At 41.4% G+C, this 27,246-nt stretch overlaps 2 protein-coding genes and 1 long non-coding RNA gene across 6 annotated transcripts in view; all 3 read left to right on the forward strand.

The window, feature by feature from the left end:
- Positions 1–4,345: 4,345 nt before the first annotated feature.
- Positions 4,346–17,517, forward strand: LOC115155750 (uncharacterized). 2 transcript variants are annotated; one of them, XM_029702670.1, is made up of 3 exons: positions 4,346–4,450; positions 11,084–13,157; positions 13,382–17,517. In XM_029702670.1, exons 2-3 carry the CDS (start codon positions 11,099–11,101, stop codon positions 14,728–14,730), a joined length of 3,408 nt encoding a protein of 1,135 aa, XP_029558530.1. In that variant the 5' UTR covers positions 4,346–4,450; positions 11,084–11,098; the 3' UTR covers positions 14,731–17,517. The 2 variants fall into 2 exon arrangements, with proteins under 2 accessions (XP_029558530.1, XP_029558531.1); XM_029702671.1 differs by having other exon boundaries at positions 13,397–17,517.
- An 856-nt stretch (positions 17,518–18,373) lies between these two features.
- Positions 18,374–21,198, forward strand: LOC115155752 (uncharacterized). Of its 2 annotated transcripts, XR_003868124.1 has the most exons (4): positions 18,375–19,102; positions 19,278–19,418; positions 19,550–19,636; positions 20,398–21,198. It is a non-coding gene; the product is annotated as an uncharacterized LOC115155752 (long non-coding RNA). The 2 variants fall into 2 exon arrangements; XR_003868123.1 differs by having other exon boundaries at positions 18,374–19,418.
- A 422-nt stretch (positions 21,199–21,620) lies between these two features.
- Positions 21,621–27,246, forward strand: part of LOC115155751 (zinc finger MYM-type protein 2) — a 33,243-nt gene continuing 27,617 nt past the window's right edge. The window contains exon 1 of one of the 2 annotated variants that reach the window (XM_029702673.1): positions 21,621–21,639. The gene's annotated coding sequence lies outside the window, so the exon portion shown is untranslated. Of the gene's footprint in view, positions 21,640–22,377; positions 22,482–27,246 lie in introns of those variants that run through there. The other variant, XM_029702672.1, reaches the window with a different exon arrangement.

Genomic DNA, 27,246 nt, shown 5'->3' on the forward strand with positions numbered 1-27,246 from the left:
CAGCCAAATTGTTCACCTAATCGGCTCAGGGTTCAAACCAGCAACCTTTCAGTTATTCTTAACCACTAGGCTCAAACCTCCCCTGACGGCTCAGGAAAGCATGCAGTTTATGATGTTACAGATGAAATAAGTTATGATGAACTTCACAGGGTGGTTAAAGTGCAAGGTGATGAGCTTGATGCTCCTTTCCAATAAATATCCAGGGTCTTATTCTGTTGACATGATGATCGGTGCTTGGCTACAGTTTGACAAATAAAAATAATCTTTGTCCATAATAATCTCATTATGTAGGCTATACCTGCACGGTAGGAGCTACCACCCGAATTTGCTACATTGGTGTCAGAAGTGGGATGGCACCCGTGAGAGCATCCGAGAGGCTGGTACACATGAGGGACTTGATATAGAGAAGTGTGGGGACACGCTCTCCCAAAGGGTGACACTGACGCACTTTCAGAAACGTTTGTACCTAGCCTAGTACATCAAGAGGGTCAAACCACTTGGCGTAACGGTTAAGGTGTTGTCTTGACAGTCGCTGGACCCGGGTTTGAGTCTTGGTTGGGGGAAAGGTGGGGCCTATTCAGTAAGATGACATGTAGAAATGTAATGTATAGAGTGGAAACAGGATTCTAATGTAATATATAGAGTTGACAGGATTCAAGGACAGAAAATAGTATGTTCTACACCAGGTATTCCCCAGGGGAACGTGCAATGCCGTCGGGGGTACGCCAAATAAAAATGTCATTCACATTTTTCTTTTATTTGTTCGTTTTTTAAATGTAATTTTTATTCACATTTTCAAACAGTCCATTTATATTTTCCAAAGGGGCTATACATTTGGGTGAGGTTTTTTTCTCACCTGAGTAGCCTCGTTTCACTGACGAAAATACAGTTAAACCATCTAGTGTTCAGAGAAATAACACAATGTTAAATACAGGTAGCCTAGTAAAACAATTAACATCCAATCACATTAACCGTTACTCTCTTGCAGGAATTCCACTAACGGTCCGTATGTAGCCAAATGTAGCTGCTGCTCATTCCGTTTGCTTGAAAATGAATAAATGGTTAAAACAATTAAAGTATAAAAACAACAGATACCATTAATAAGAAGGGATTAGAAGCGTCTTATATGGTGAGCTACTGAGTGGCTAGGACAGGCAAGCCCCATACTATTGTGGAGGATTTAATTATTCCTGCTGCTGCGGATATGGCTGGTACAATGCTGGGGGAAAAGGCCAAAGAAACTATACAGACAATGTCTTCATCAAACAACACTATTTCCCGACGCATCAGTGACATGGCAGGAGATGCGTCACATACAAGCCAGTGATTTTGATGCGTTACAGCTGGATGAGTCAACAGACATGGTGGGCCTGGCACAGCTCCTGGTATAAGTCCGTTACGTTTATGGGGGGTCAATAAAGGAAGACATCCTCTTCTGCAACCCACTGGAAACCAGGACAATAAGAGAGGATATTTTTAAAGTACTGGACAGCTTTGTGACATCAAATGGACTTTGGTGTTCAAGATGTGTTAGTATTTGTACTGATGGCACAAAAGCCATGACAGGGAGACATATTGGAGTGGTAACATGCGTGCAAACAGTTGCTCCCGACGCCACTTGGGTACACTGCAGCATCCACCGAGAGGCTCTTGCTGCCAAGGGAATGCCTGACAGCTTGAAAGACGTTTTGGACACTACAGTGAAAATGGTTAACTTTGTTAAAGCAAGGGCCCTGAACTCTCGTGTATTTTATGCACTATGCAATGATATGGGCAGCGACCATGTAACGCTTTTACAACATACAGAAGTGCGCTTGTTTTCAAGGGGCAAAGTATTGACACTTTTTTTTATTGAGAGACAAGCTTAAAGTTTTCTTTACTGACCATAATTTTCACTTGTCTGACCGCTTGCATGATGACGAGTTTCTCACATGACTGGCCTATCTGGGTGATGTTTTTTCTCGCCTGAATGATCTGAATCTAGGATTACAGGGACTTATATTCAATGTGCAGGACAAAATTGAGGCTATGATTAAGAAGTTGGAGCTCTTCTCTATCTGCATTAACAAGGACAACACACAGGTCTTTCCATCATTGTATGATTTTTTTGTGTGCAAATGAACTCAAGCTTACGGACAATGTCAAATGTGACATAGCGAAGCACCTGAGTGAGTTGGGTGCGCAATTACGCAGCTACTTTCCTGAAACGGATGACACAAACAACTGGATTCCTTATCCCTTTCATGCCCTGCCTCCGGTCCACTTACCGCTATCTGAACGAGATCCTCATCGAAATTGCAACAAGCGGTTCTGTAAGAATTTAATTTAATCAGAAGCCATTGACAGATTTCTGGATTTGGCTGCGCTCAGAGTATCCTGCCTTGGCAAATCGCGCTGTTAATACACTGATGCCCTTTGCAACCACGTACCTATGTGAGAGTGGATTCTCGGCCCTCACTAGCATGAAAACTAAATACAGGCACAGACTGTGTGTGGAAAATGATCTAAGACTGAGACTCTCTCCAATATAACCCAACATTGCAGAGTTATGTGCATCCTTTCAAGCACACCCTTCTCATTAACCTGTGGTGAGTTATTCACGATTTTCAATGAACAAGTAAGGTTTTATATGTAAGATGGTTAAATAAAGAGAAAAATTATTGTTTATTATTATATTATTATTTGTGCCCTGGTCCTATAAGAGCTCTTTGTCACTTCCCACGAGCCGGGTTGTGACAAAAACTCACACTCATTCTTATGTTTAATAAATGTATCGTATAGTGTGTGTGTAGCAGGCTTACAATGATGGCAAAAAACATTTGAGAGTGCGCTGACCCTGGTGCTAGAGGGGGTATGCCGCTGGAGGTTGAATGTTTGAAGGGGATCTGGAATATAAAACGTTTGGGAACCACTGTTCTACACAATATATTTATATCTGAATGTCTTGTACCATTTCAATGTCCTGAACAGGCCTCTGGATGGTCCTTTATCTCCACTTAATCAGTGATGAAATTGCTTTGAGGAAGAACAAAGAGGGTGCGTTCCTCTGCCCAGGCGTTGCTGATGGATGATAGAACTTACAACGCCTGGATAGGTATTTTATGATGAGCTAACCACATATGTTATAGAAATCAGGTGCCCGACGACACAGTCGATGACGTAGCACACAACCATTGGTTGATGCAAGCAACGTCTGAGCAGGGGAACGTGACATGAGGATGGAGTGGATTGAGTGACAGTTGCCATACTCAGAGGGCTGTGGTCCAATTCTCTCCTCTTCTTGTAAGCTCAGTTTTCCACCACAAAACACCAGAACATGGTAAAAAAGAGTATAAATGAGTTCACCTGCTTTTACACTATGATTTGACTGTTTTATGTGCAATGTTTCTTAAAATTAGGGACATATGTAAATGAACCACTAATCACATTAAATAAATAATAGTCTTCAGGGCATAGTTTTTCAAGTGTTTTAATTCTGTAATCCTCTTTTTTGCAATACAGAATCATATATAAAAAAATAATGTAATAATTGCATAGGATCATTCTGATCCAGATACCACAAAATCAAGTTCACAGAATCCAGATTTTCATTTCTTTGAATAGGCCTATACCATTCGATCTACTGGACAGGTTATGGTACTACTTCTACACTGTCATAGGGAAACAGAGATGAGTACATAAATACAGAAACTACATTAATAAGGGTACCTATATTAAAAATAATAAAGCCTGCAGATCACTTATGTTATAAGTAAGTACACACATTTATTTGACACATCTCAATATGACAACTGACCACATACCTATACTGCAGTCAATTTAACATGTAAAGAACGTTTTTTAAACCTGTTCGCCTTAATTACATTACATTTCTTTCTTGCATGCCTTTCACCTTTCTAAGTCCACCCTGAATCCACCCTTCCAGTGGGATCAAGATCATCATGATTTTAGGCATCAAACTATCCTAATCACCTTTGAAAATGCAAAAACTACATTTTATCCTGATTAAATGTCAGATTGGATGACCAAATCTGAAACCTAACATTTAATCCTATCAGATTGTTGAAATCCGATCAGATAACTTTTGAAAAACTGGGCCCAGAAATAACTTTGTCAAAGCAACTAAATAAGGTAGTGGGTTCAAATCTTCCTAGAAGTCAGAAAAACATGCCATGTGAAAATGAAGCTTTTGGGCACTTTAGGAAGTTTTTAGTTATATTTCAAATCTGATTTGTGAAATGTTCCATGTGGTTTATATTAAAATGGGGCTGGTAGTTCCTCCCTGTCGCTGACCCATCCTCCAGCACAGTAGGTGGCGGTAATGCACCATTAACGCTGGAGGCCAAACGTCGATTAATCCCACCGAAGAAGAACGGCCCATTGGAGCGCATGCGTTCCTCGATGTATGTCAAGGCACAAAAGTGGCGCTATATCGTTTCAACCTACTCAGGTAAGAATTTCCAAGACCTTTTATACAATTTTACGGTTAATTAGTCAAAGTTGCAACAACTAGCTATGGTGTAAAACAGATGTCCACGGGCTTCCCGTGTCTCCTGATATGTTTTAAAGTAAAAAAGCCGACCACTTAGCAGTAAATGTTTAACCCGCCTGAGATTGTATTTATTTCTCATCCTCTTGCCTCTGCCCTCTTATTGTTTCGCTCTGTCTCTAATGGCGGACGTGAGGCGCTCCTGCTTGCTGACGGAAGAGGGGTACATTTTAGCCGTTGTTGAACATGTTATATTATCTTCTGAGATTTGGAATGGTGTTGTAAAAACGACATACTGAGAATTATTGTTTTTAGGTCTGTCAAGTATTTTGACCCAAACAGGACAGTTAGACATGTAACAACAGTATAGCGCCTCCCTTCGGCAAGTTGCCTACGTCACATGTATTTTCTTTGGTTGCAGCGAATAGTTTCTGGGGTAACTTTCCAATTTAAACGTTGACGTTACACAGGTATCTCAAATACAATACATTTGTTTTGACTGTTGTGAAAACAATGTCCACTGTATTGTGTTCGGAGCACGGTAGTTTTTTTCTTCTTCTATGTAGTGCTTTTAGATTTGTGTCAGCTGTGATTGGGCGCACAATTGGCCCAGCGTTGTCTGGGTTTGGCCAGGGTAGGCGGTCATTGTAAATCAGAATTTGTTATTAACTGTCTTGCCTACTTAAATGAAATAATGTATTTTATACGTAAATCCGAGATACTCCATTTAGTATGTTATGTATGGTATTAATTTGTGTTAACACTTCATATGATGCACTACATGACCAAAAGTATGTGGGCAACTGCTTGTTGAACTTCTCATTCCAAAATCATGGGCATTAATATGATTTTTGCTGCTATGATAGCCTCCACTCTTCTGGGAAGGCTTTATAGATGTTGGAACATTGCTGCAGGGGCTTTCAACCATTTAGCCACGAGCATTAGTGAGGTTGGGCGACTAAGCCTGGCTCGCAGTCGCCGTTCAAATTAATTCCAAAGGTGTACGATGGGGTTGAGGTCAGGGCTCTGTCCAGGCCAGTCACATTCTTCTACCCCGATCTCAACAACCATTTCTGTATGGACCTCCCTTTGTGTGCAGGGTCATTGTAATGGTGAAACAGGAAAGGACCAAACTTCCCCAAACTGTTTCTACAAAGTTGGAAGCACAGAATGGTCTCCAATGTCATTGTATGCTGTGGCGTTAAGATTTCCCTTCACTGGAACTAAGGGGCCTAGCCCGAACCAGGAAAAACAGCCCCAGACCATTATTCCTCCACCAAACTTGGCACTATGCATTCGGGCTGGCAGCGTTCTCCTGGCGTCCGCCAAACTCAGATTCGTCCGTAGGACTGCCAGATGGTGATGCGTGCGTCATCACTCCATAGAACGCTTTTCCTCTGCTCCAGAGTCCAATGGCGGCGAGCTTTACGACTCCAGCCGACGCTTGGCATTGCACATGGTGATCTTAAGCTTGTGTGCGGCTGCTCGGCCATGGAAACCCATTTCATGAAGCTCCCGACCAACAGTTCTTGTGCTGACGTTGCTTCCAGAGGCCGTTTGGAACTCTGTAGTGAGTGTTGCAACTGAGGACAGATGATTTTTACGAGCTTCAGCACTCGGCGGCCCTGTTCTCAGCTTGTGTGGCCTACCACTTCAACAGCTAAGCTGTTATTGCTCCTAGATTTTTCCACTTCACAAAAACAGCACTTACAGTTGATCGGGGAAGCTTTAGCAGGGCAGAAATTTGACCAATTGACTTGTTGGGAAGGTGGCGTCCTATGACGGAGTTTGCATGGCTGTGTGCTCGATTTTTATATACCTGTCAGCAACAGGTGTGGTTGAAATGGCCAAATCCACTCATTTTGAAGGGGTGTCCACATACTTGTGTGCAGTGTCTGAAATGTACTTTTTGTCTCACCTGCCAAGGGGACTGGTAGATGAAAAAATCCACCATTCAAGCATTTTTTACCAGCCAAAATAATAAATTGCATTTTTGTGTCACATATACATTCATTTCAGATAATAAGGTATTATGTTGAATATGGTTAATCAAATCAAGTTTATTTGTCGAGCACATTTAAAAACAACTGTAGTTGACCAAAAGTGCTGTACAGTGCAAACACGCCAAACAGTGGGCACACAAAGATTTAAACAAAACATATCAGATATAATGAATAAGAGTACATAGAAGTCAAAACAGGGCAACAACAATGGTAAGATACAATTGAAAAGTTCAGTGGACATAACTGGTGCTCTCCAGATACAATGGGGAAGCAGGTCTACAAATCCTTTACTTTGAGTAGAAATACCCTGATAAAATAGAGAATTATCAGATGCTGGTTAATTTTGGCTGGGGCTAGATTTAATTTCCCAGCCTGAATACAACTGAAGAAGTCTTGAACTCAAAATTCTAAAGTATTTGCTATTAAATGTATTTAAGGATCAAACAAAAGTAAATTTGAGGGTTTTGTAAACCTAGCAGATGCTTAATCATTTTAATGAATTAATCAACTTAAACCTCATCAGACTCCTCACTCTCTACCGCAATCACTCTCTTTGCAAGGTCCATGAAGTCTGGCCTCCTGCTCCTGACAGAGTCCTGGTACCACAGCATCACAGATTTTATTGGATCATACTCCCTGATCTCTGGAGAGGACAGCTGGACCATAAGGAAATCTGACAGTGTATCAGATTTTATGTTGGACCGCCAATTGGTTTTAATCTGTTTCATGGTATTAAAACCTCTTTCACATTCAGCTGTGGAGGCAGGGAAGGACAGGACCAGGTCAACCAATGCCAGCAAGTCAGGGCAGGAATGCTGATGGCTCCTGTTGACATGGAACCAGGACCTCTTCTGCAGGGACTGGGGCTCTTGGTACATCAGCACCTTCAGGACAGTCCACTGGTCAGGGATCCTTTCAACATGGATGCCAGAGGTCTCCAGGACAGGCTTGAAGGGTTTCCAGTTCAGAGTTTCCAAAATCTAGAATAATTGTATACATTACAATACAACAAGCATCATGCAGCTTTAATTCTCCAACTATAAAAATATGATAATGATCCTAACCTGACTGCCCTGTAATACAAAACATAAAGTAGCCTGCTGCTGCATCTCCTGACTCTGGCCAGTTAGTGAAGTTGACCAGCTTGGTGGCACACAGGACCCCTACACTGGCGTCCTGGAACCTGTCAGTCATACTCTCGACTAGCCTGTCAAGCATTTTGGCCTGTGAGGTGACGAGGGTCTTGCTGTCACCTCTGGTCAGCAAAATTCCCTCATTTGTTGGCCATTGTGGCCTTCATCATGGGCCCTTCTCTGATGACAAAAAGGCTCATTTTAACATCCTTTTGTAATTTTCCTTTACAACACACTCTCTCTCTTATTGACGTAATCCTTTCTCTTAATTCTCTTAACCTGTTATGGATAGGGGGAAGTATTTTCACAGCCGGATAAAAAACGTACCCGATTTAATCTGATTATTAGTCCTGCCCAGAAACTAGAATATGCATATAATTATTAGCTTTGGATAGAAAACACTCCAAAGTTTCTAAAACTGTTTGAATGGTGTCTGTGAGTATAACAGAACTCCTATGGCAGGCAAAAACCTGAGAAGGTTCTGTTCAGGAAGTACCCTGTCTGAACATTTCTTGCCCTTGTTGATTCTCTCTATCTATTACAAGGGATCTCTGCTGTTACGTGACACTTCCCACGTCTCCAATGGGGTCTCAGAGCCCGGGAAAAACAGGAATGACGTAATTCAAAGCCCTGGCTGAAACACACGAGAGCAAAAGCTATCAGTGGAGAAATGCTTAGGCTCGTGACCTGCCTCGCCCCCGTCTTTCGGTTTTTCCCTCAGTTTACAGACATGCAGATTCCCGGTCGGAATATTATCGCTTTTCTACGAGATAAATTGCATAAAAATGTATTTTAAACAGCGGTTGACATGCTTCGAAGTACGGTAATGGAATATTTAGAAAATTTTTGTCACATTCCGCGCCATGCGCACGACCGTGATTTACCATTGGGATAGTGTCTAGAACGCACGAACAAAACGTTGTTGATGGAACATAACGATGGATTATTTGGGACCAAACCAACATTTGTTATTGAAGTAGAAGTCCTGGGAGTGCATTCTGACAAAGAACAGGAAAGGTAAGACCATTTTTCTTATAGGAAATGTGATTTTGGTGAAGGCTAAACTGGTTGGGTGTCTAAATAGCTAGCCCTGTGATGCCGGGCTATGTACTTAGAATATTGCAAAATATGCTTCATCCGAAAAGCTATTTTAAAATCGGACATATCGAGTGCATAGAGGAGTTCTGTATCTATAATTCTTAAAATAATTGTTATGCTTTTTGTGAACGTTTATCGTGAGTAATTTAGTAAATTCACCGGAAGTGTTCGGTGGGAATGCTAGTTCTGAACGTCACATGCTAATGTAAAAAGCTGGATTTTGATATAAATATGAACTTGATTGAACAGACATGCATGTATTGTATAACATAATGTCCTAGGTGTGTCATCTGATGAAGATAATCAAAGGTTAGTGCTGCATTTAGCTGTGGTTTTGTTTTTTGTGACATATGCTAGCTTGAAAAATGGGTGTCTGATTATTTCTGGCTGGGTACTCTGCTGACATAATCTAATGTTTTGCTTTCGTTGTAAAGCCTTTTTGAAATCGGACAGTGTGGTTAGATTAACGAGAGTCTTGTCTTTAAATAGCTGTAAAATAGTCATATGTTTGAGAAATTGAAGTAATAGCATTTCTAAGGTATTTGAAAATCGCGCCACAGGATTCAACTGGCTGTTACGTAGGTGGGACGATTTGGTGCCACCTGCCCTAGAGAGGTTAAAAGGAACCACCAGCTTTCATATGTTCTCATGTTCTGAGCAAGGAACTTAAACGTTAGCTTTTTTACATGGCACATATTGCACTTTTACTTTCTTCTCCAACACTTTGTTTTTGCATTATTTAAACCAAATTGAACATGTTTCATTTATTTGAGGCTAAATTGATTTTATTGATGTATTATAATAAGTTAAAATAAGTGTTCATTCAGTATTGTTGTAATTGTCATTATTACAAATCAATAAAAAAATTTAAAAAATCAGCCGATTAATCAGTATCGGCTTCCTTTGGTCCTCCAATAATCGGTATCGGCGTTGAAAAATCATAATCGGTCGACCTCTAGGTTTGATGGCAAGAAATTATGAGTTGCATTTGCAGTCTAGCAACAGGAACATGCAATAACATCTGCTGAACGTGTACGTGACAAATAACATTTTATTTGACTAGAATATTCTGTAATTTAGCATATTCCGGTGTTTCAAAACCGTAAGAAACTGATTAGTGAACTTGACCCCCACCCATTTTTTCTGATGTCATCAAGCAAAGAAACAAACAAACCTTGGAATGAAATTTTCCAAATGGAAACAAATGTATTACAGCTCTTTTTTTTTTTTTTTGCTGTGTGTCGCATTACATGGGTTTTTGTAAGCCTGACACATTAATTAAACTACTTGATTTTGCCTAGGCTTCAGAATTGTATGATAATTCACGTTGCACTTGGAGAATATTAACCCTTTATTGTCCATGGTTTGAGACAAAATGGATCCCATGATGCTGAGGCAGTTGCTGTGTTTACTATGTTGTCATAACAAAATGACCATTCAGTTGTGTTCAGCTTTGGTCTTTGGGGGTGTCCATCACACTCATGAACGGCTGTGCAACAGCATTGGCATTCTATGTCTCTGTGGCAACTACAATCAGTTGCAGTCTACAATCTTGTTTGGTATAGTGGACTGGATTATACATGGACCCAAACTGGAGAATGAGCATGGCGAGGTAGTGCTGCATCTCGGCTCCCGTTTGGTGCCTACTGCCTAGTACTGAATGTTAGCCTGATGTCTACCTTCAGATAACAACCAACCCCCATGGTAGTCTCCTGGTCACTATGGCAACCAAGGTGTTGGATCACTTGGCAACAGAGATGGTAGAGGTGGATGAAGGGGGAGGAGAGAGACAGAGGGTAGATATGTGACACTGTTTGTAGGGGGAGGTAGAGGTTTGAATGAGAGGAGAACCTGAACAGAAGGAGTAGAGGGAGACCAAAATGGGTAGGTGGGACTAGAAAGAGGGAAAGAATGAGAGGGAGAGAAAATGTGCAGAGATTAGTATTCTTGCAGGACAGTGGCTCCCCTGGACAATCAGTGGTATTGCAGGGCTTTTTATGCTCCACATACAACCCTATCATTGTCCCCTGAACAGTCATGTTCCAAATACACCAATACTGTGCAGGCATGCACAGAATGTCAGGTATGTTTTACAATGCCTAGGGAAGTCTCCAGAATTCCTGCATAGAATTTGTGTGTCTGGAAAGCAACCACCGTCTCTTAACTGGACTTTACCTGAGCAGAGCTCATTAATGATTCTTAAGAAATCCACCTGCTAGCCTAAAAAGTGGTTGGCTATTTCTTATTTTTTCACATATACACAGCTTGTACCTGGAATACTTGCACTCAACATGTTTACCATGGACTATGCTTATGGTAGGTTTATCCTAATAACCTGTGCTGTGTTTGTTTGGGTGCAGGTGGTAGCAGCCTAAATGATGGACGGGGAACACCAGGAAGAGAATCCTTCACATGAGAAAGAAAATGAAGAGAAGACTTCATGTGATGTGGAGAAGACTTTATGTGACATGGAGAGAGCTTTATGTGACATAAAGAAGAGTGCTGAAGAGAGCATTTCAAGTAATGACGAGAACAGTTCAGATGATGAAGTTGGACAAAGACTGGATTCAAAAGTCCCAAGTGGCTCAGATCCTCTTCCATCTAAAGCAGAACGCTCCTGTGATAATAATGAATCTGAGCCGTTGCCCCAAAAAACCTCACAAGCTAAAAAACCTCAACGCAAGAAATTCGCGCCACGGAAAGGTACAAGGTCAAGCTTACGTTCTAGCACAAAAATGACAGTCAGCACATGTAGTATGACAGATGATGGTAAAAGAAAATGGGACAAAAAGCACTTCTGCCTGTATTGCAATGAACCACACCACAAAATTGCAAGACATTTAGAAAGGATACACGCAGAAGAAGCAGCTGTCGCTCATGCTATGAGCTTCCCCAAACTCTCCAAAATCAGGTCTCTTTTGCTTGACCAACTCCGTAACAAAGGCAACTATCAAGTTCTTCAAAGTGGAGATGGTGAAATTGTGACTAAGGATAGACCCTCTTACGATGGTGTTTCTGTGCGTGACTGCCTGCCCTGCCAACACTGCTTAGCTTTTTTCAACAAAATAGATTTATGGAAGCATGAGGGCTCATGTAAAGCCAGAAAAGGACAAGATGAAAAGAGGGGAGGAAAAAGAGTGCGGGTCCAGGCTGCGTCCTCTCGACTTCTTCCATTGCCTGTCTACTCTACTGGAGGATGTGAAGAAATAATACACAATATGAATCAAGATGACATCTTATGCCACATCAAAAATGATCCCCTGATATGTAAATATGGCAATGCACTATCTGCAAAGCATTGCCATGCCAAGTCACAGTTTACATACATTGGATCAAAAATGAGGGAATTGGCTAGATTTGTACTTAGTGTAAATGAGATGGATTGTGGTGTCCAATATCTGCATGAAGTATGTGTACCATCCAAATTCAAATTGGCCGTTCATGCTGCCAGGAAAATGAGTGGTTTTGATCCTGCCTCCGACAGGTACAAGACCCAATCTCTTCCTTTAAAGATTGGCTATTCCTTGAAAAGAGCTACTGAAATAGCTTTTGGGGAGAGTCGTATGACAGAGGACCGTGAGGCAGAGGAACAAGCCAGAAGGTTCATTGAGCTTCTTGAAAACGATTGGAATAACTGTTTTTCCGGTCTGTCCCTCAGTGCTGTCCCTCAGTGTGATGAAGTTGATGTGACTTCACTAACTGAGGATTTGATTAAACTTCAGAAGTTTCTCAAGGTTGCAGAGGACACAGCGAAGAAAGAATTGCTGGAGAACCCCACCAACGCTGTCTGGAAAAAGCTCAATGAAACTCTTCTTGCCGAAATAGCTCTCTTCAACAGAAAAAGGACAGGAGAGGTTGCGAAAATGCTGTTGGAAACATACACAAACAGAAAGAAAGCTCCAGCTAGTGCAGACATTTTCAATAGCCTCTCAAGGCTGGAGCAGGAGCTTGGTGACGACAAGCTAACCAGGGTGGAAATAGAAGGCAAAAATGGTAGAACAATGCCAGTCCTACTAACGGCGAGGATGATCTCGTCTCTTGAGATCCTAATTGCAAACAGAGACAAAGTTGGTGTGTCAAAGGACAACCCTTATGTCTTCGCACGGAGCCCAGATGCAGCAAGCTACGTCAGAGGGTCCGACTGTCTGAGGAAATTTGCTCATGAGTGTGATGCAAAGAATCCTGAAAGTCTGATCCATGCGACAGTGAGGAAAGAGGTTGCTATCCATTGCCAAATACTGAACTTAAATGAAAGTGAATTGGATCAGGTGGCAAAATTATTGGGACATGACACCCAGGTCCACAAAGAGTACTACAGACTCTCTGAAAACGCAGCACATCTAGCAGAAATCAGCAAATTGCTGCTTGCAATGGATCAGGTTCCAGTTGTAATTCCAGGGCCATCTGAGGAAAGGATTGTTTCACCTACATATGGTGAGTATCAGTTGCTTTGGAGAGTATTTGGACAACATTTTCATTTTGTTTCAAGGGTTAAATGTTCAGTCGAAAAATCCCAATTAAATGTTGTGCGATTTACATGTTAACTAGAGCTACATTTTTGAGAAGCTTGCAACTCATTACCCTAAAGTATTTTCTCTGTTCCTCTTTACAATATATGATAATGGCACAATTTTCTTCTGTATGTATTCATTTCATAGGGGCATATTCTGCAGGGACATATCCAGTGGGAACCGATTCTGCGAGGGTGTATCCTACTGGCACATATACCACTGGGTCATCTTATCCTACAGCGACATATTCAGCGAAGTCATATACATTGGGGGCACAGCCTTCAAGGTCATATCATGCTGGGACATATCCTGAGAAGTCATATCCTTCAGGATCACATTCTGCAAGGTCATATCATGCTGGGACAGATTCTGCAAGGGTGTATCCTACCGGGATAAATCCTGCTAGATCATATTCTACTGTGACACATCCTGCAGAGACCTATCCAGCAGCTTCGTATGCTGCAGGGACACATCTTGCAAGTTCTTATCCTGCAAGTCCTTATGACCTATCATCTCCTGTAAGATCATATGCTTCGGGGACAAATCCTGCAAAATCATATCCTGAAGAGACATATCCTATGGGGACATATCGTGCAGGGACACATCTTGCGGGGTCACAACTTGCAAGGTCATATCCTGCCGGAACATATCCTACACAGACACTTCCAGCGCGTACAGTTATTACGCCAACACTTAATGCACAGACACTTCCTGTTGGGGCAGTGCCTGTGGTTGCAGTTCCTTTGGGTGCAGTTCCTGTGGGGACAGGTTCTGTGGGGACAGATAAGGTGGGCACAGTGTGGAAACAGAGGATGTGGAGTGATGCAGCTAAGGCTGCGGTGAACCGTCAGATGGGACACTTCATCTCAATGATGGAGGTTCCAGGTAAACAGGACTGTGAAGTTTGCCTGCACAATGAACCAGCTCTAAGAGACAGGACATGGAGGGACATAAAAAACTATGTGCACAACACAGTAAAATCTATAAAACGGAAGAATGGCCTTACAAGAGTGGACCACACAAAACAGACAAAGAAAGGAGCAGCAAAGAAACAAAAAGAGGCAAAGCGTGCTAAAGAATGGGTTGGTGGAACAATGACAGTACCTGCACAGGGTCAAGAGGACAGACTTGAGGCAGGTCCTGTGGCAACACCAAGGAAACAGAAGATATGGAGTAATGAGGCTCAGGCTGCGGTGAGGCGACAGCTAGGAGACTTCACTAAACTGATGAAGATTCCAGGTAAAAAGGAATGTGATGCATGTATTGCAGCTGAACCAGCTCTACAAGGCAGGACATGGAAAGATGTAAAAAACTATGTGCGTAATACATTAATGACAATGTGTAGGAGGCATATTTCAGGCAAACAAAACATGGACCATGAAAAACCAAGTCCAAGGACACCGAAACCAGGGGTCCAACAAAATCCAGGGGTGCATCAGAAACCAGGGACGCTGTTGGGACTTCCAGAAGATCCTCCTGTTTATCTGTATTTATGATTACCTTGAACTAGTTTTAAAAAGCTTTTGATTTAATCTGACATCCTTGCTCATTCTGATCTCACTTTGTAACATAAAGCAAGAATGTAGAACCATTTTAAGGATATAATATCACTACGTACTTTATTCTACAAATGTATCCATAGCAACTAGGCTACATAGTGACGTAGTATGCATATAAACTTGTTTAGCTGACTTTTACGTACATTTTCTGAGCTTCTTTTTAACTGCAAAATTTATTTTGGCACGATGTATTGTGATGCCCAAATTAATAATCCTTTGGCATGAGCTACACCAACGATGTATGTAAACCCTGGATTGCGGATGCTATGTATTGTCCTATAAGAGGCTTTGAAGACACTGGTTGGCCTTGTTGGCACTCCCCACTAGGTGTAGTCCTCCATAGGAATGACTGGAATTCTACAGTATTTTAATCAAATGTTTCAAGGACAAAATTACATGTATTTTGTTGTTGTAGTGAGGACAGTAACATTAGTACTCTAAAATACTTTAAAGAAATGTTGTGTATTTTTGCCTGTACCATTGTATGTGTAGCTAATGTTTTTGTCTAGGTTAGGTTTTGAGTTAAAACAACTGTTCAGCAAACCTAGGATTTGGTGGGTTAGGCTATTCCTGGTAGAAGTGCGGTGTGGATGGGTTAAAGTACTACATTTGTGTCCAGGTTAGAGAGTATGGTTTGATGTTTGAGCCGCTTGAAATCGACCAATCACGTCAAGAAAAATGTTTCTTTGGCTGTTCTAGAATTATACTGTACGAAAATATTAGCGCAGCTTGTTAAGTGTTGGTCCCATGAGCTAAAATAGAAGATGCCAGAAATGTTCCATAAGCACAAAAACCTTACTTCTCTCAAATGTTGGGCACAAATTACTTCACAGCCCTGTTAGTAAGCATTTCTCCTTTACATTACGACTTACAGTAAGGAGTGTATACATTTCAATATTTGTTCATACTGGTCCCACGTGGGACTCAAACCCACAACCCTGGCATTGCAAGTACCATGCTCTACCAACTGAGCCACAGGACCTCCTTTACCAAGATAACCCATCCACCTGACAGGTGTCGCTCTCAGACTGCAAAGAACCTTGGCGTGACCCTGGACAACACCCTGTCGTTCTCTGCAAATATCAAAGCAGTGACCCGCTCCTGCAGGTTCATGCTCTACAACATCTCTGTACATTACGACCCTATCTAACACAGAAAGTGGTGCAGGTCCTAATCCAGGCACTTGTACTTTCCCGTCTGGACTACTGCAACTCGCTGTTGGCTGGGCTTCCCACTTAACCCATCAAGCCCCAGCAACTTATCCAGAACGCTGCAGCCCACCTGGTTTTCAACCTTCCCTAGTTTTGTCATGTCACCCCACTCCCTCCGCACATTCCGCTGGCTTCCAGTCAAAGCTCTCAATCACTACAAGACCATGGTGCTTACCTACGGAACAGCAAGAAAAACTGCCCCTCTACCTTCAGGCTATGCTCAAACCCTACACCCCAAACCGAGCACGCCGTTCTGCCACCTTTGGTCTCTTGGGGCTCCCAGCTCAGCCCAATTCAAGTTCTTCTCTGTCCTGGCACCCCAGCTTCCCCTTGAAGCTAGGCCAGCAGAGTCCCCCCCCAGAGGAAAAATGCACTTTCTATGCCTGTGATGTGGTTGTCCCACCTAGTGCATTCATCTTATGATAGCTAACTGTATGTCGTTCTGGATAAGTGTCTGCTAAATTACTAAAATGTAAACAGCATGATCATTACTCAGATGCACCTTGTACTGTGGAAATTAAAAGGCCACTTGATAATGTGCAGTTTTGTCACAACACAATGCTACAGATGTCTCATGTTTTGAGGGAGTGTGGAATTGGCATGCTGACTGCGGGAATGTCCACCAGAGCTGTTGCCAGAGAATGTAATGTTAATTTCTCTACCACAAGCCGCCTCCAACGTTGTTTTAGAGAATTTGGCAGTACGTCCAACTGGCCTCAGAACTGCTGACCACGTGTAACCATGCCAGCCCAGGACCTCTGCATCCAGCTTCTTATGCACTTATACAGCTAGTTGAGTGCAGTCTTAGTGCCAGCATCGGTTTGTGGTGGTAAATGGATGGCTACGAATAATATAGATGGGAACCCTCTTGGTAGATAGCGTGGTCTACAGCTTATCATAAGGTACTCTACCTCAGGCGAGAAATACCTCGAGACTTCTTTAATATTAGACATCGCGCACCAGCTGTTATTGACAAGTAGACACACACCCCTGCCCCTAGTCTTACCAGAAGTAGCTGCTCTGTCCTGACGATGCACGGAATACCAAGCCAGCTCTATATTATCCGTGTCATCGTTCAGCCAGAACTCGGTGAAACATAAGATATTAGTTTTTAATGTCCCATTGGTAGGATAGTCTTGATCGTAGATCATCCAGTTTATTCTCCAGTGATTTCACGTTGGGCAGTAGGACGGGTGGTTGTGGCGGTTTACCCACTTGCCGTTGAATTCTCACAAGGTAGCTCGACCTCCTCCCCTGTATCTCCGTCTTTTCTTCACGCGAATGACAGGGATTTGGGCCTGGTGATTGTCTGAGACCAGCCACCTGGACAGCTGATGAAACTAAGGAATATTTCTCTCTGTAATAAAGCCCTTTTGTGGGGATAAACTAATTCTGAGAAAGAAAAAATGTATTCCCTCCCAGGCCCACCCATGGCTGTGCCCCTGCCCAGTCATGTGATATCTGTAGATTTATTTGCTTATGAATTTTAACTCAGTAAAATTATTCAAATTTTTGCATGTTGCATTTATATTTTTGTTCAATATAGAATCTTCACATGACTACACAAAGACCAGCTCCATTAAATGTTTTATTTTAATGGATTATACATACATGCATACATACATATAAGTAACTGAAATGTGTTTTGCCAATTGGAAACAGTTCCTTCGTTCTGTGTGTGTGTAATTGGTTTTAGAGAATCACAGAGCTTATTACTCTTGTACTTCGGTCTTTTAGCTGTCCATGTACACTACCGTTCAAAAGTTTGGAGTCACTTAGAAATGTCTTTGTTTTTGAAAGAAAAGCAAATGTCTTTGTCCGTTAAAATAACATCAAATTGATCAGAAATACAGTGTAGACATTGTTAATGTTGTAAATGATTATTGTAGCTGGAAACGGCTGATTTAAAAAAATAATAATAATAATAATAATTATATCTACATAGGCGTACGGAGGATCCTCCCACTCTTTCTATTCTTGTTAGAGCCAGTTTGCGCTGTTCTGTGAAGGGAGTAGTACACAGCATTGTACGAGCTCTTCAGTTTCTTGGCAATTTCTTGCATGGAATAGCCTTCATTTCTCAGAACAAGAATAGACTGACAAATTTTAGAAGTCCTTTGTTTCTGGCCATTTTGAGCCTGTAATCAAACCCACAAATGCTGATGCTCCAGATACTCAACTAGTCTAAATAAGGCCCGTTTTATTGCTGCTTTAATCAGAACAAGTTTTCAGCTGTGCTAACATAATTGCTAAAGGGTTTTCTAATGATCAATTAGCCTTTTAAAATGATAAACTTGGATTAGCTAACACAACGTGCCATTGGAACACAGGAGTGATGGTTGCTGATAATGGGCCTCTGTACGCCTATGTAGATATTCCATAAAAAATCTGCCGTTTCCAGCTACAATAGACATTAACAATGTCTACACTGTATTTCTGATCAATTTGATGTTATTTTAATGGACAATAAATGGTAGTGTAGGTCTACGTGTTTTATTAATGTTGCTATTATTCAGTACTGTCTTAACCATATTGATTTCACAGTAGTAGTTTAAGTTTTTCGACACTAATTTAGGCTGACTAACCTGTATACGGTTTGATAGCTGTTGCTTCTCTATTATTTAATCCACTTGACTACTAATATTATATTATTTCATCCACTTGCCTCCTAGATAATGTTATTATTGCAAGTCAATCTTTGTTGATTCTAATTGCATTAATCAGGGGTTTCATCCACAGCCCACTATTTACTGTCTAAAGATGTTTAAATAGTTTTTTTTCACCAACATGTATTTTTAATCAAGCTGCCTTTCGTTACCCCTGGTGCTCATTGTGTGTACTCTAAGATACTATATTTGCTTCGTTAATAAATTGTTACTTGATGTAAATGTTAAAATGTTATTCCAGTTCTCAGAATATTCATATAGCCTTCTTGAGGTCCACCATTAGTGTTCCAACAGGGATTTAGAATTGTACCAATAACAGTTCAAGGAAACAGCTTTGAGATTTCATGACGTTGTAATGCTAGGAATCTATCATCACCATTACTTTATGCTTTTATGAACTTAACCTTTTTGGATGAAAAGACAACGCCCTAGGTAAGTATAAAATCAGCTAAACCTTCAAATAAGTGAACTGCCCCTCTAATTCTTTAAGCAATTAGCCCCTCCCCATTTAATATCATATGTAACTTGTTTGCTACAAGTGGCTTTGGAAAGCTGTGGTCCTCAGTCATGAAGGAATCTGTCTGTGTGTGTCTGTTGCCTCCCACAGGACTCCAGCGGTATGTCCCTGAGTATGTTGGCAGCAGCAGGGGGACAGGATGACATCCTGAGGCTGCTGATAAAGAAGGGGGTGAAGGGGAACGGACGGCAGAAGAACGGCACCACTGCCCTGATGCACGCTGCAGAGAAGGTAACACAGGACAGACTGGTTTAAACCACCTTATTACACACGTATACATTCCCCTGGTTTGTATGTTAAATGTCTGTTCTGCAATGTTTAATTACTAACTTAACCCTCTATCCTTTCATTTATCATTTCAGAACTTCCTGACCACAGTTGCTATCCTCCTGGAGGCAGGGTCCTACGTCAACGCTCAGACACTGGGAGGAGAGACGGCTCTGATGAAGGTACGGGGGAGGAGAGAAAATAAGGGGAAAATGGGGGAGGTGAAGATAAATGCTGTGTTTAATTTGAACGCAAACATTTCTAAAACAAAACAAAAACGTTTTTGCTTTGTCATTATGGGGTATTGTGTGTAGGTTGAGGGGGGAAAAAACGATTTAATACATTTTAGAATAAGGCTGTAACGTAACAAAATGTGGATAAAGTCAAGGGCTCTTAATACTTTCCCGAATGCACTGTACATGTGTGGGGTAACCATAAGTTTGAAGGATGATTGTTGTTTTAGGCACCTTTGCAACACAGGATTCTATATCCTAAACTACATAAGAGCTTTCAAGAATGCATGATTATAACTACCTGGTCAAAATAGTCATCCAAATCACTTGTAGTTAAAGTAGTAGTTGTGATGACGATAATGCAGAGCACATCCTGGCAACAACATGCCATTGTAGACATACGATAGTTGGATAAACAGTTATCAATGATGATCTACTGTAATCCTTGTTTTATAAGAGGTGGGAATTCATTTGATATGAGCATTACATATGCCTTAACAGCCATATCATTGAAATAATTTCCCCTTTTTTTCAACTGCTGTACAAACTGGCATTGAAGTAAAACAGGGTGATATATTCGCCTAGTTCAATAAAACTGAGGTTTTATTTATGTCTTTTCTGCCGGTACTTTGATCATGTTTTTTTCTCCGTGTGTGTGTGTGTGTGTGTGTGTGTGTGTGTGTATTGTACCGTTTCAATGTCCTGAACAGGCTCCTGGGCGGTCCTTTATCTGGACGTCATCAGTAGAGAGTCCTTTTGAGGAGGAACAAAATGGCCGGAGTGGATTGAGTGACGGTTGCAAGACTCAGGGCTGTGATCCAATTTCTCCCCCTTTTTGCACTTTTGTTTTAACTCCCCCTCATCGATTGAAAATAAATGGACTTGTCTATGAATTATGGTGGAAAATCTGGTTTATTCTTACACCAATCCAATTATTTTAAATCCATGAGGAGGAGTGGTCAAATGCATACTTTGTGGAGTAGAGAATTGGAATGTAGTATTTTGAAACCGGGCATTTGTTCCTGCTTGTGTGAGAGAGTAACAGCCATTGTAGTTTAGAATGCAAATCCTGCTGATGAACGACACAAGACAGATTACATCACAACTTTGACCAGCAATTTAAGTTTGTCACCCATTTGTTGCAATAGAATGGGTCTGCAAAATGGGAATAAGTGCTTGTGAATGGTTTGGAATCAGGTTAGATGTATATCTTTAGATTTTTTTTAAATATGTACTGTATATCAAATGTCTATTGATGGCCTATTAACTATAAAGGCTCATACTTGTATAATAAGCACTGACAGGATGCAGCTGTGTGACCAACTGGGGTTGAACTGAGGTTTCCGCTACAAGGTTGAGTTGGCCTGCTGAGCTAAAGCCTAGGCGTTAGCAGGGTGTTTACGCAAGATGCCAGATCATATCAGTAAGGTTACTCATTCATATGTGAGATACACACAGACACTATGAGCATCAACGTTCCACTCTTCAACAATAAAGTATTGCCTAATACAGTCAGTGCACACAATCATTTGCTTGCAATAGCATAAATTCATCGCTAGGCGGGGTTAGACCAATAAAAGGATGTGGATAAAATGCCCCACAGCACAAGGGTCATGACTAGAAGGGATCCAACGGTTGTCAAAATAACGCCAAAATGTTTTTTTGTTGCATTTTAGCTAACCCTAACCTTTAACCTAATTCGCCTAAACTACTACGTTAATTCTCGTAACCTGCTATGAAGTCAAATCTGACGTTAATTTGAGAAAAGCTCTACCCGTTCTAGCCATTGCCGTTTTTTTAGTTCATAGTACATGGTCCTTTAGAGCTGGGTCAGAGCAAGCGGATCCTGTTATTTTATAGATCAATGATCCTGAATCATTCAGCACATTAGCAAATATTGCCGTTATAGCATCATCACCATGAAAGTAATGTCCTTGGGTCTTCTTAATTCGGTAAGTTTGCAGATGTAGGCTATCAGAGTATGGACATAGCACCTGGTTTATATTTTTTGTTTTGAGGCCATGATTTACTCAGGACCACATTTTATCTCACGTAAACCCACCTGATCCGCCATTTTTATACGCCCTCTAGTCCTGCGTGCTTTGTATAAAAAGTGCCCCGTGTTCTCTCAACATGTGAGTACGGTCCAACTCCGCAATGCTTCGTTGCAAGACGGTTCCGAAATGGTTAAGATAACATTGGTCTACCGAACACATACTGACCAAAGTGTTGAGGGTGATTTGAACCAGATGTTTGCAACATTATTAACATTATTTTCATATCACATGCTACATGATTCCAAGGGTGGTGTTTGACATTTTCCGTTAAAACATTTATTTTGACACTGTAATATTTTATTGAAAGTCATTATGTAATGAGAAACCACCGGTAGACGTGTGTTGGACCTGAACGCAACCGGGACAGGGCTGAATGCTGATTGGATCTCTACAGTGTGGTCAATGCCATCTCGATTGCGGTCCAACCGTAAACACACCAGATGGCAAAGTAAAATGCGTAATCATTGCCAAATGCATTATGTGGCTGGTCCATGGTAAAGTGCTGCTATTATTATGAGTTTCAGGTATTCGAGACCAATTTAATTGTCAACCGCACCACTCCTGATTGAACATTGTGCGCCTGCGCGATGAAATAGGAGAAAGATCTCGTTCAGATCTCGTTGGCAGAATCCTCCCACGCGCGGACAAGAACGTCTTTACGTTGGGGCGCATGCGTGCGTTCCCCGATTTATATCAAGGCACAAAAGTGGCGCTATATCGTTTCAAGCTCGACTCCGGTAAGAATTTCCGAGACGTTTTATTGACATTTTACGGTTAATTAGTCAAAGTTTCAACAACTAGCTGAGGTGTTAGACAGATGTCCACGGGCTCCCTTAAGTCTCCTGCTATGTTAGAAAGTAAATATGTGACGATTTATCAGTCCGTTTGTACCCCGCCTGAGATTTTCTCCCCCTCTGCTGTGGAAGGGTAGTAAGCTATATTGCCTCCACTCTTTCATATTGTTTCGCTCGCTCTCTAATGGCGGACGTGAGGCAGTGCTGCTTGCTGACTGAAGGGGGGCATTTTATTCCTTGTTGAAAATGTTTAGTTACCCCCACATGTTTGGATTAGTGTTGTAAAAACGACACATTGAGAATAAATGTTTTTAGGTCTGTCAACTATTTTATTGACACAACAGAGCAGTTTGTAGATATGTAACAGTATAGCGCCCCCCTTCGGGTGGCAACGTGTATTTTCTGTGATTGCCCCGGGTAATCTCTCTGGGGTAACTTTCCAATTAAACGTTTACTTTACACAGGTATTACATTAACAATACATTTGTTTTGGTTTTCAGACTGTTTTGTGAAAACAAATAATAACCTCTGAATAATGATGTGTTCGCCTCAGAGAGCACGTTTTTTTCCTTCTAGCTATGTAGCCTATCACATTGTCGGATTAACGTGAATAATACGTTGCTCTCTAGGATTTTTGTCGGTTATGCGACTAAACATCACATGGGTCACTAATAGTCTCGAACAATTTACGATAATTTTTCTATAAGAATGGCGCCGTCTCGTTGGCTCTCATCCCTCCAGTTCGCCGCAAATCCATTTCGTGGAAGGCCGGGCAAGCAGAGGTGGGAACGGAACTGAACCACGTTTTGTGGTCCTCAAATTAGCTCACTGACCCCATCTACCCCTCTCCTCTGTTCGCCAGTGGGTCTTCTCGGGTATGCATTAATGATATTTGTCATAGGTCTATTATCCACCTAAAGTTTTGGACCATTCGCTCTAAGTTTTTTGAATAAAAATGATAGCAGGGCGGGTTGACATTGTTATCCGGTTGCCTTGACAGTGGAGGAGCTGTGGTCCTCGCGATTGAACGGAGGTTCTACCCGGGTTGTGTAGTCACGGGCACGGCCTGATATGGGGAGAGCTTTGGACAAAATGTGGTCTTTTTCATGCATTGAGCCACATCATTGGTATTAGTAACCCTAAACATGGGGCTTGATGGCTAGAAATGATATGAAGCATTAGCAGTCTAACAGCAGGAATGGAATAGAACTACAATTGAGCATATTCAGGTGTTCGGTAGCTGCTTCACTCTGCATCAAGCATCATTCATAAACAGTGGCTTGAGCATTACATAATATGACTGAATGGTCATGACTGTAAGAGCAGAAGAGTACCAGGGACCACCTGGGGTATGATGAAAGCAAGGGGCATGTGCTTGTCTCAATTACATCATACCTTAGTCACTCCCATTGACTGTAGCGGTCACTCCCCATGATCTAATTGAAATGATGCAGTTTTAGCTGTACTCTGTGTTGCCTGTTTGCAGATGTATGAGAATGTGGCTGTTGTACCGTCTGTGTAACACTAGTGCAGTGCTTCAGTGTTCAGTTCAAATCCTGAATGTCTCTCTCTAACCACACCTGTTATGAGGGTAGGAGCATCAACTGATACGTCTTGTTGGTTGAATGTCCAAGCCCTTTGCAGGAAGGAGACACGTGAATGTGGAGTACATTTGCACAGTGCTGCACTGCAGTCTGGAGTCTATTTTCTCCTTTCTGTATCAGTGACTTGGTTCTAGCACAGGTCGATTTGTGGTTTTATTTTTTACTATTTTGATATGAATAATGCATAATGTTACTCTGTGTATAGAACCCAAAACAATCTTATTGATACTTTTAATAATTGTTTTAATTTAACCTTTATTTGAATGGATACTCGAGATTGAGATTTAGGTTGTTTTTCAGACAAACTCATGGATACCATTTATGTGTGTGTGGTTTGGACATTGTAATGCATTTTATTTTGTGGGGTATTTTACCCCCAATTTCAATCTTGTCTCATCGCTGCAACTCCCGAACCGGCTCGCGACGCAAAAGTTGAGTCATGAGTCCTCCGAAACATGACCCGCCAAACCACGCTTCTTAACACCCACCCGCTTAACCCGGAAGCCAGCCGCACCAATGTGTCGGAGGAAACACCGTTTACTGTCAGCCTGCAGGCGCCCGGCCTGCCGCAAGGAGTCGCTAGAGCACGATGAGCCAAGTATAGTCCCCCCGGCCAAACCCTCCCCTAACCCGGACGGTGCTGGGCCGATTGTGTGCCGCCCTATGGGCACTTCCGATCACAGCCGGTTGTGACACAGCCTGGGAACAGACCGCTGCCTACCGGGGAACAGTGGGTTAACTGCCTTGTTCAGGGTCAGAATTACATTTTTACCTAGTCAGCTCTAACCACTAGGCTACCTGCCGCCCCAGTACAGTAGCCAGCTCCTCTCAAAAGCAGGGAATTGGACCTTAACTACTCCAAAGCTGGGTGGTTGGTCATTTATATTCTTACAAAGCTATACATGCATACATACATGCATACATTACCGGGCAAAAGTTTAAAACACCTACTCATTCAAGGGTTTTTATTGACTATTTTATATTTTAACTAATTATATTTTAGATTCTTCAAATAGCCACCCTTTGCCTTGACGACAGATTTTGCCAAGAGTGTGCAAAGCTGTCATCAAGGCAAAGGGTGGCTATTTGAACAATCTCAAATATAAAATATATTTAGATTTAACACATTTTTTGATTACTATATGATTCCATATGTGTTATTTCATAGTTTTGATGTCTTCACTATTATTACACAATGTAGAAAATAGTACAAATAAAGAAACCCTTGAATGAGTAGGTGTTCTAAAACTTTTGACCGGTAGTGCCGTAATCAATGTTTTATACATTTGTACATTTGACTGATAATCATAAGAAACAAGATTCTATCCACTTCCCCATTATCTGTCATGTTGTCACATAGAGATGTATTGACTGTGGCAACGTTGTATCTGTCACATTATGGCGTCAGTGAGCGCATGGGCAGCGCCATTGAGACAGATACAATGTTGTGATCTCTATATATCTGTGTGCGACAGAGCATGAGGAAGTGGGTAGAATCTCATTTTATAATGACCAACCACCCAGCTTTGGAGTAGTTGGGTCTATTACCGTAAAACAGCTTCTGGCCAAAACCATTCTACAGACTAGAGCTGGGTGATATGGATGGCGAGTCCATATCGATCAATTGCCTGAATGGATACGATAATGATAAATACAACGTTAAGTTTCTAACATTAATATGCACCTTTTTTCTTTTTGTTTTACCTATTACTACTAGTTTGATGGGACTAGCCATCAATTGTCCCATTTAACAATCACCCATATTAGCAAACTTATTTCAAACTTCAAATTTCTCTAGTATAGGCTTAATTACATCAGATGCCTAATGGGGGAGATGTGTTAGAAAATATAATAGAACGAGGAGTGGATACAGGGTTGTGACTCCACTAGGGTTGCAAAGGGTCGGAAACTTTCCGGTAAATTTCCATGGGAAGTTAAGCCTAGGAATTTTGCTTAAATTCATCAAAAAGGTTAGCTTATAACAGTGAACCTTTTTTTGAGGAATACACATAAGGCAATTCTAGGTCTTGTGGTATATTTTGGTTAAACTATCCCCAATTCAATGGAATTGCAACCCTCTGCATGCACAGTGCATTCTTCCATCACATGTACAGCTGATTCTCAAGATCTTGCACACTAATGAGATGCTATTGAGCCCACACTACTACACTGGCTGAGCCAAGGACTACATGCTTTCTGGAAAGTTTTGATTACAATACTGGGTGGGGTGAATATATGACAGATTATTTTTTTGTTAACTAATAAATAGTAGCCTACATCAAAGTGTGATTAAATCATTTCTAACTTGTTAACAATTTCTGCTAGTTTTTGCTACCATGTAGGTTTTAGCTTGCTTAAGACTGCTAACTGAGTGTTATTTCATCTGTTTCCATACATGTTTCATTTGAAAACATTTTATCTTACAAAGGAGTTGTTTAATTTAACTGCACATGGATTTGTATTGTTTATTTATTTTTTACTCTTTTTTTTCCCCTAATCTTTACAGGATAAGGCCACTATCTGACCTGTGGAGACATTTCACTGCAGCTAATGTAGAATGAAAAGCTGTGTACACTTGCAAATACTGTGCCAAGTCATAAGTGAAGAATGCAATCAAGGTGCAGAATCATCTGGCCAAGTGCATAAATTTCCCTCAGCGCTCACAACAAGCAACCTCTGACAAAAGTCCCTCTACTTCTATTTGAGGTGGAAAATTATGAATCGGACACCTCATCGATTGCAACAGCTTTTTTTTTTGACTCAATGGAGGAATGTAGTCAGAAATGCTGATGAATGTCTTGCTCAAGCTGTGTATGCAACTGGTTCACCTCTGATGCTCACAGGCAATGTGTATTGGAAAAGATTTCTGAATGTTCTTCGCCCAGCATACACCCCTCCAACCAAACATGCTTTATGTACTAATTTGCTGGATGCAGAGTTCAAGTGAAGGTCATGCAAATCATAGAGAAAGCAGACTGTATTGCAATCATCTCTGATGGGTGGTCGAATGTTCGTGGGCAAGGAATAATTAACTACGTCATCTCCACCCCTCAGCCTGTATTCTACACAGGCACAGACACAAGGGACAACAGACACACCGATCT

This window comes from Salmo trutta, chromosome 20 (genome assembly GCF_901001165.1).
Source record: "Salmo trutta chromosome 20, fSalTru1.1, whole genome shotgun sequence".
Taxonomy (NCBI): Eukaryota; Metazoa; Chordata; class Actinopteri; order Salmoniformes; family Salmonidae; genus Salmo; species Salmo trutta.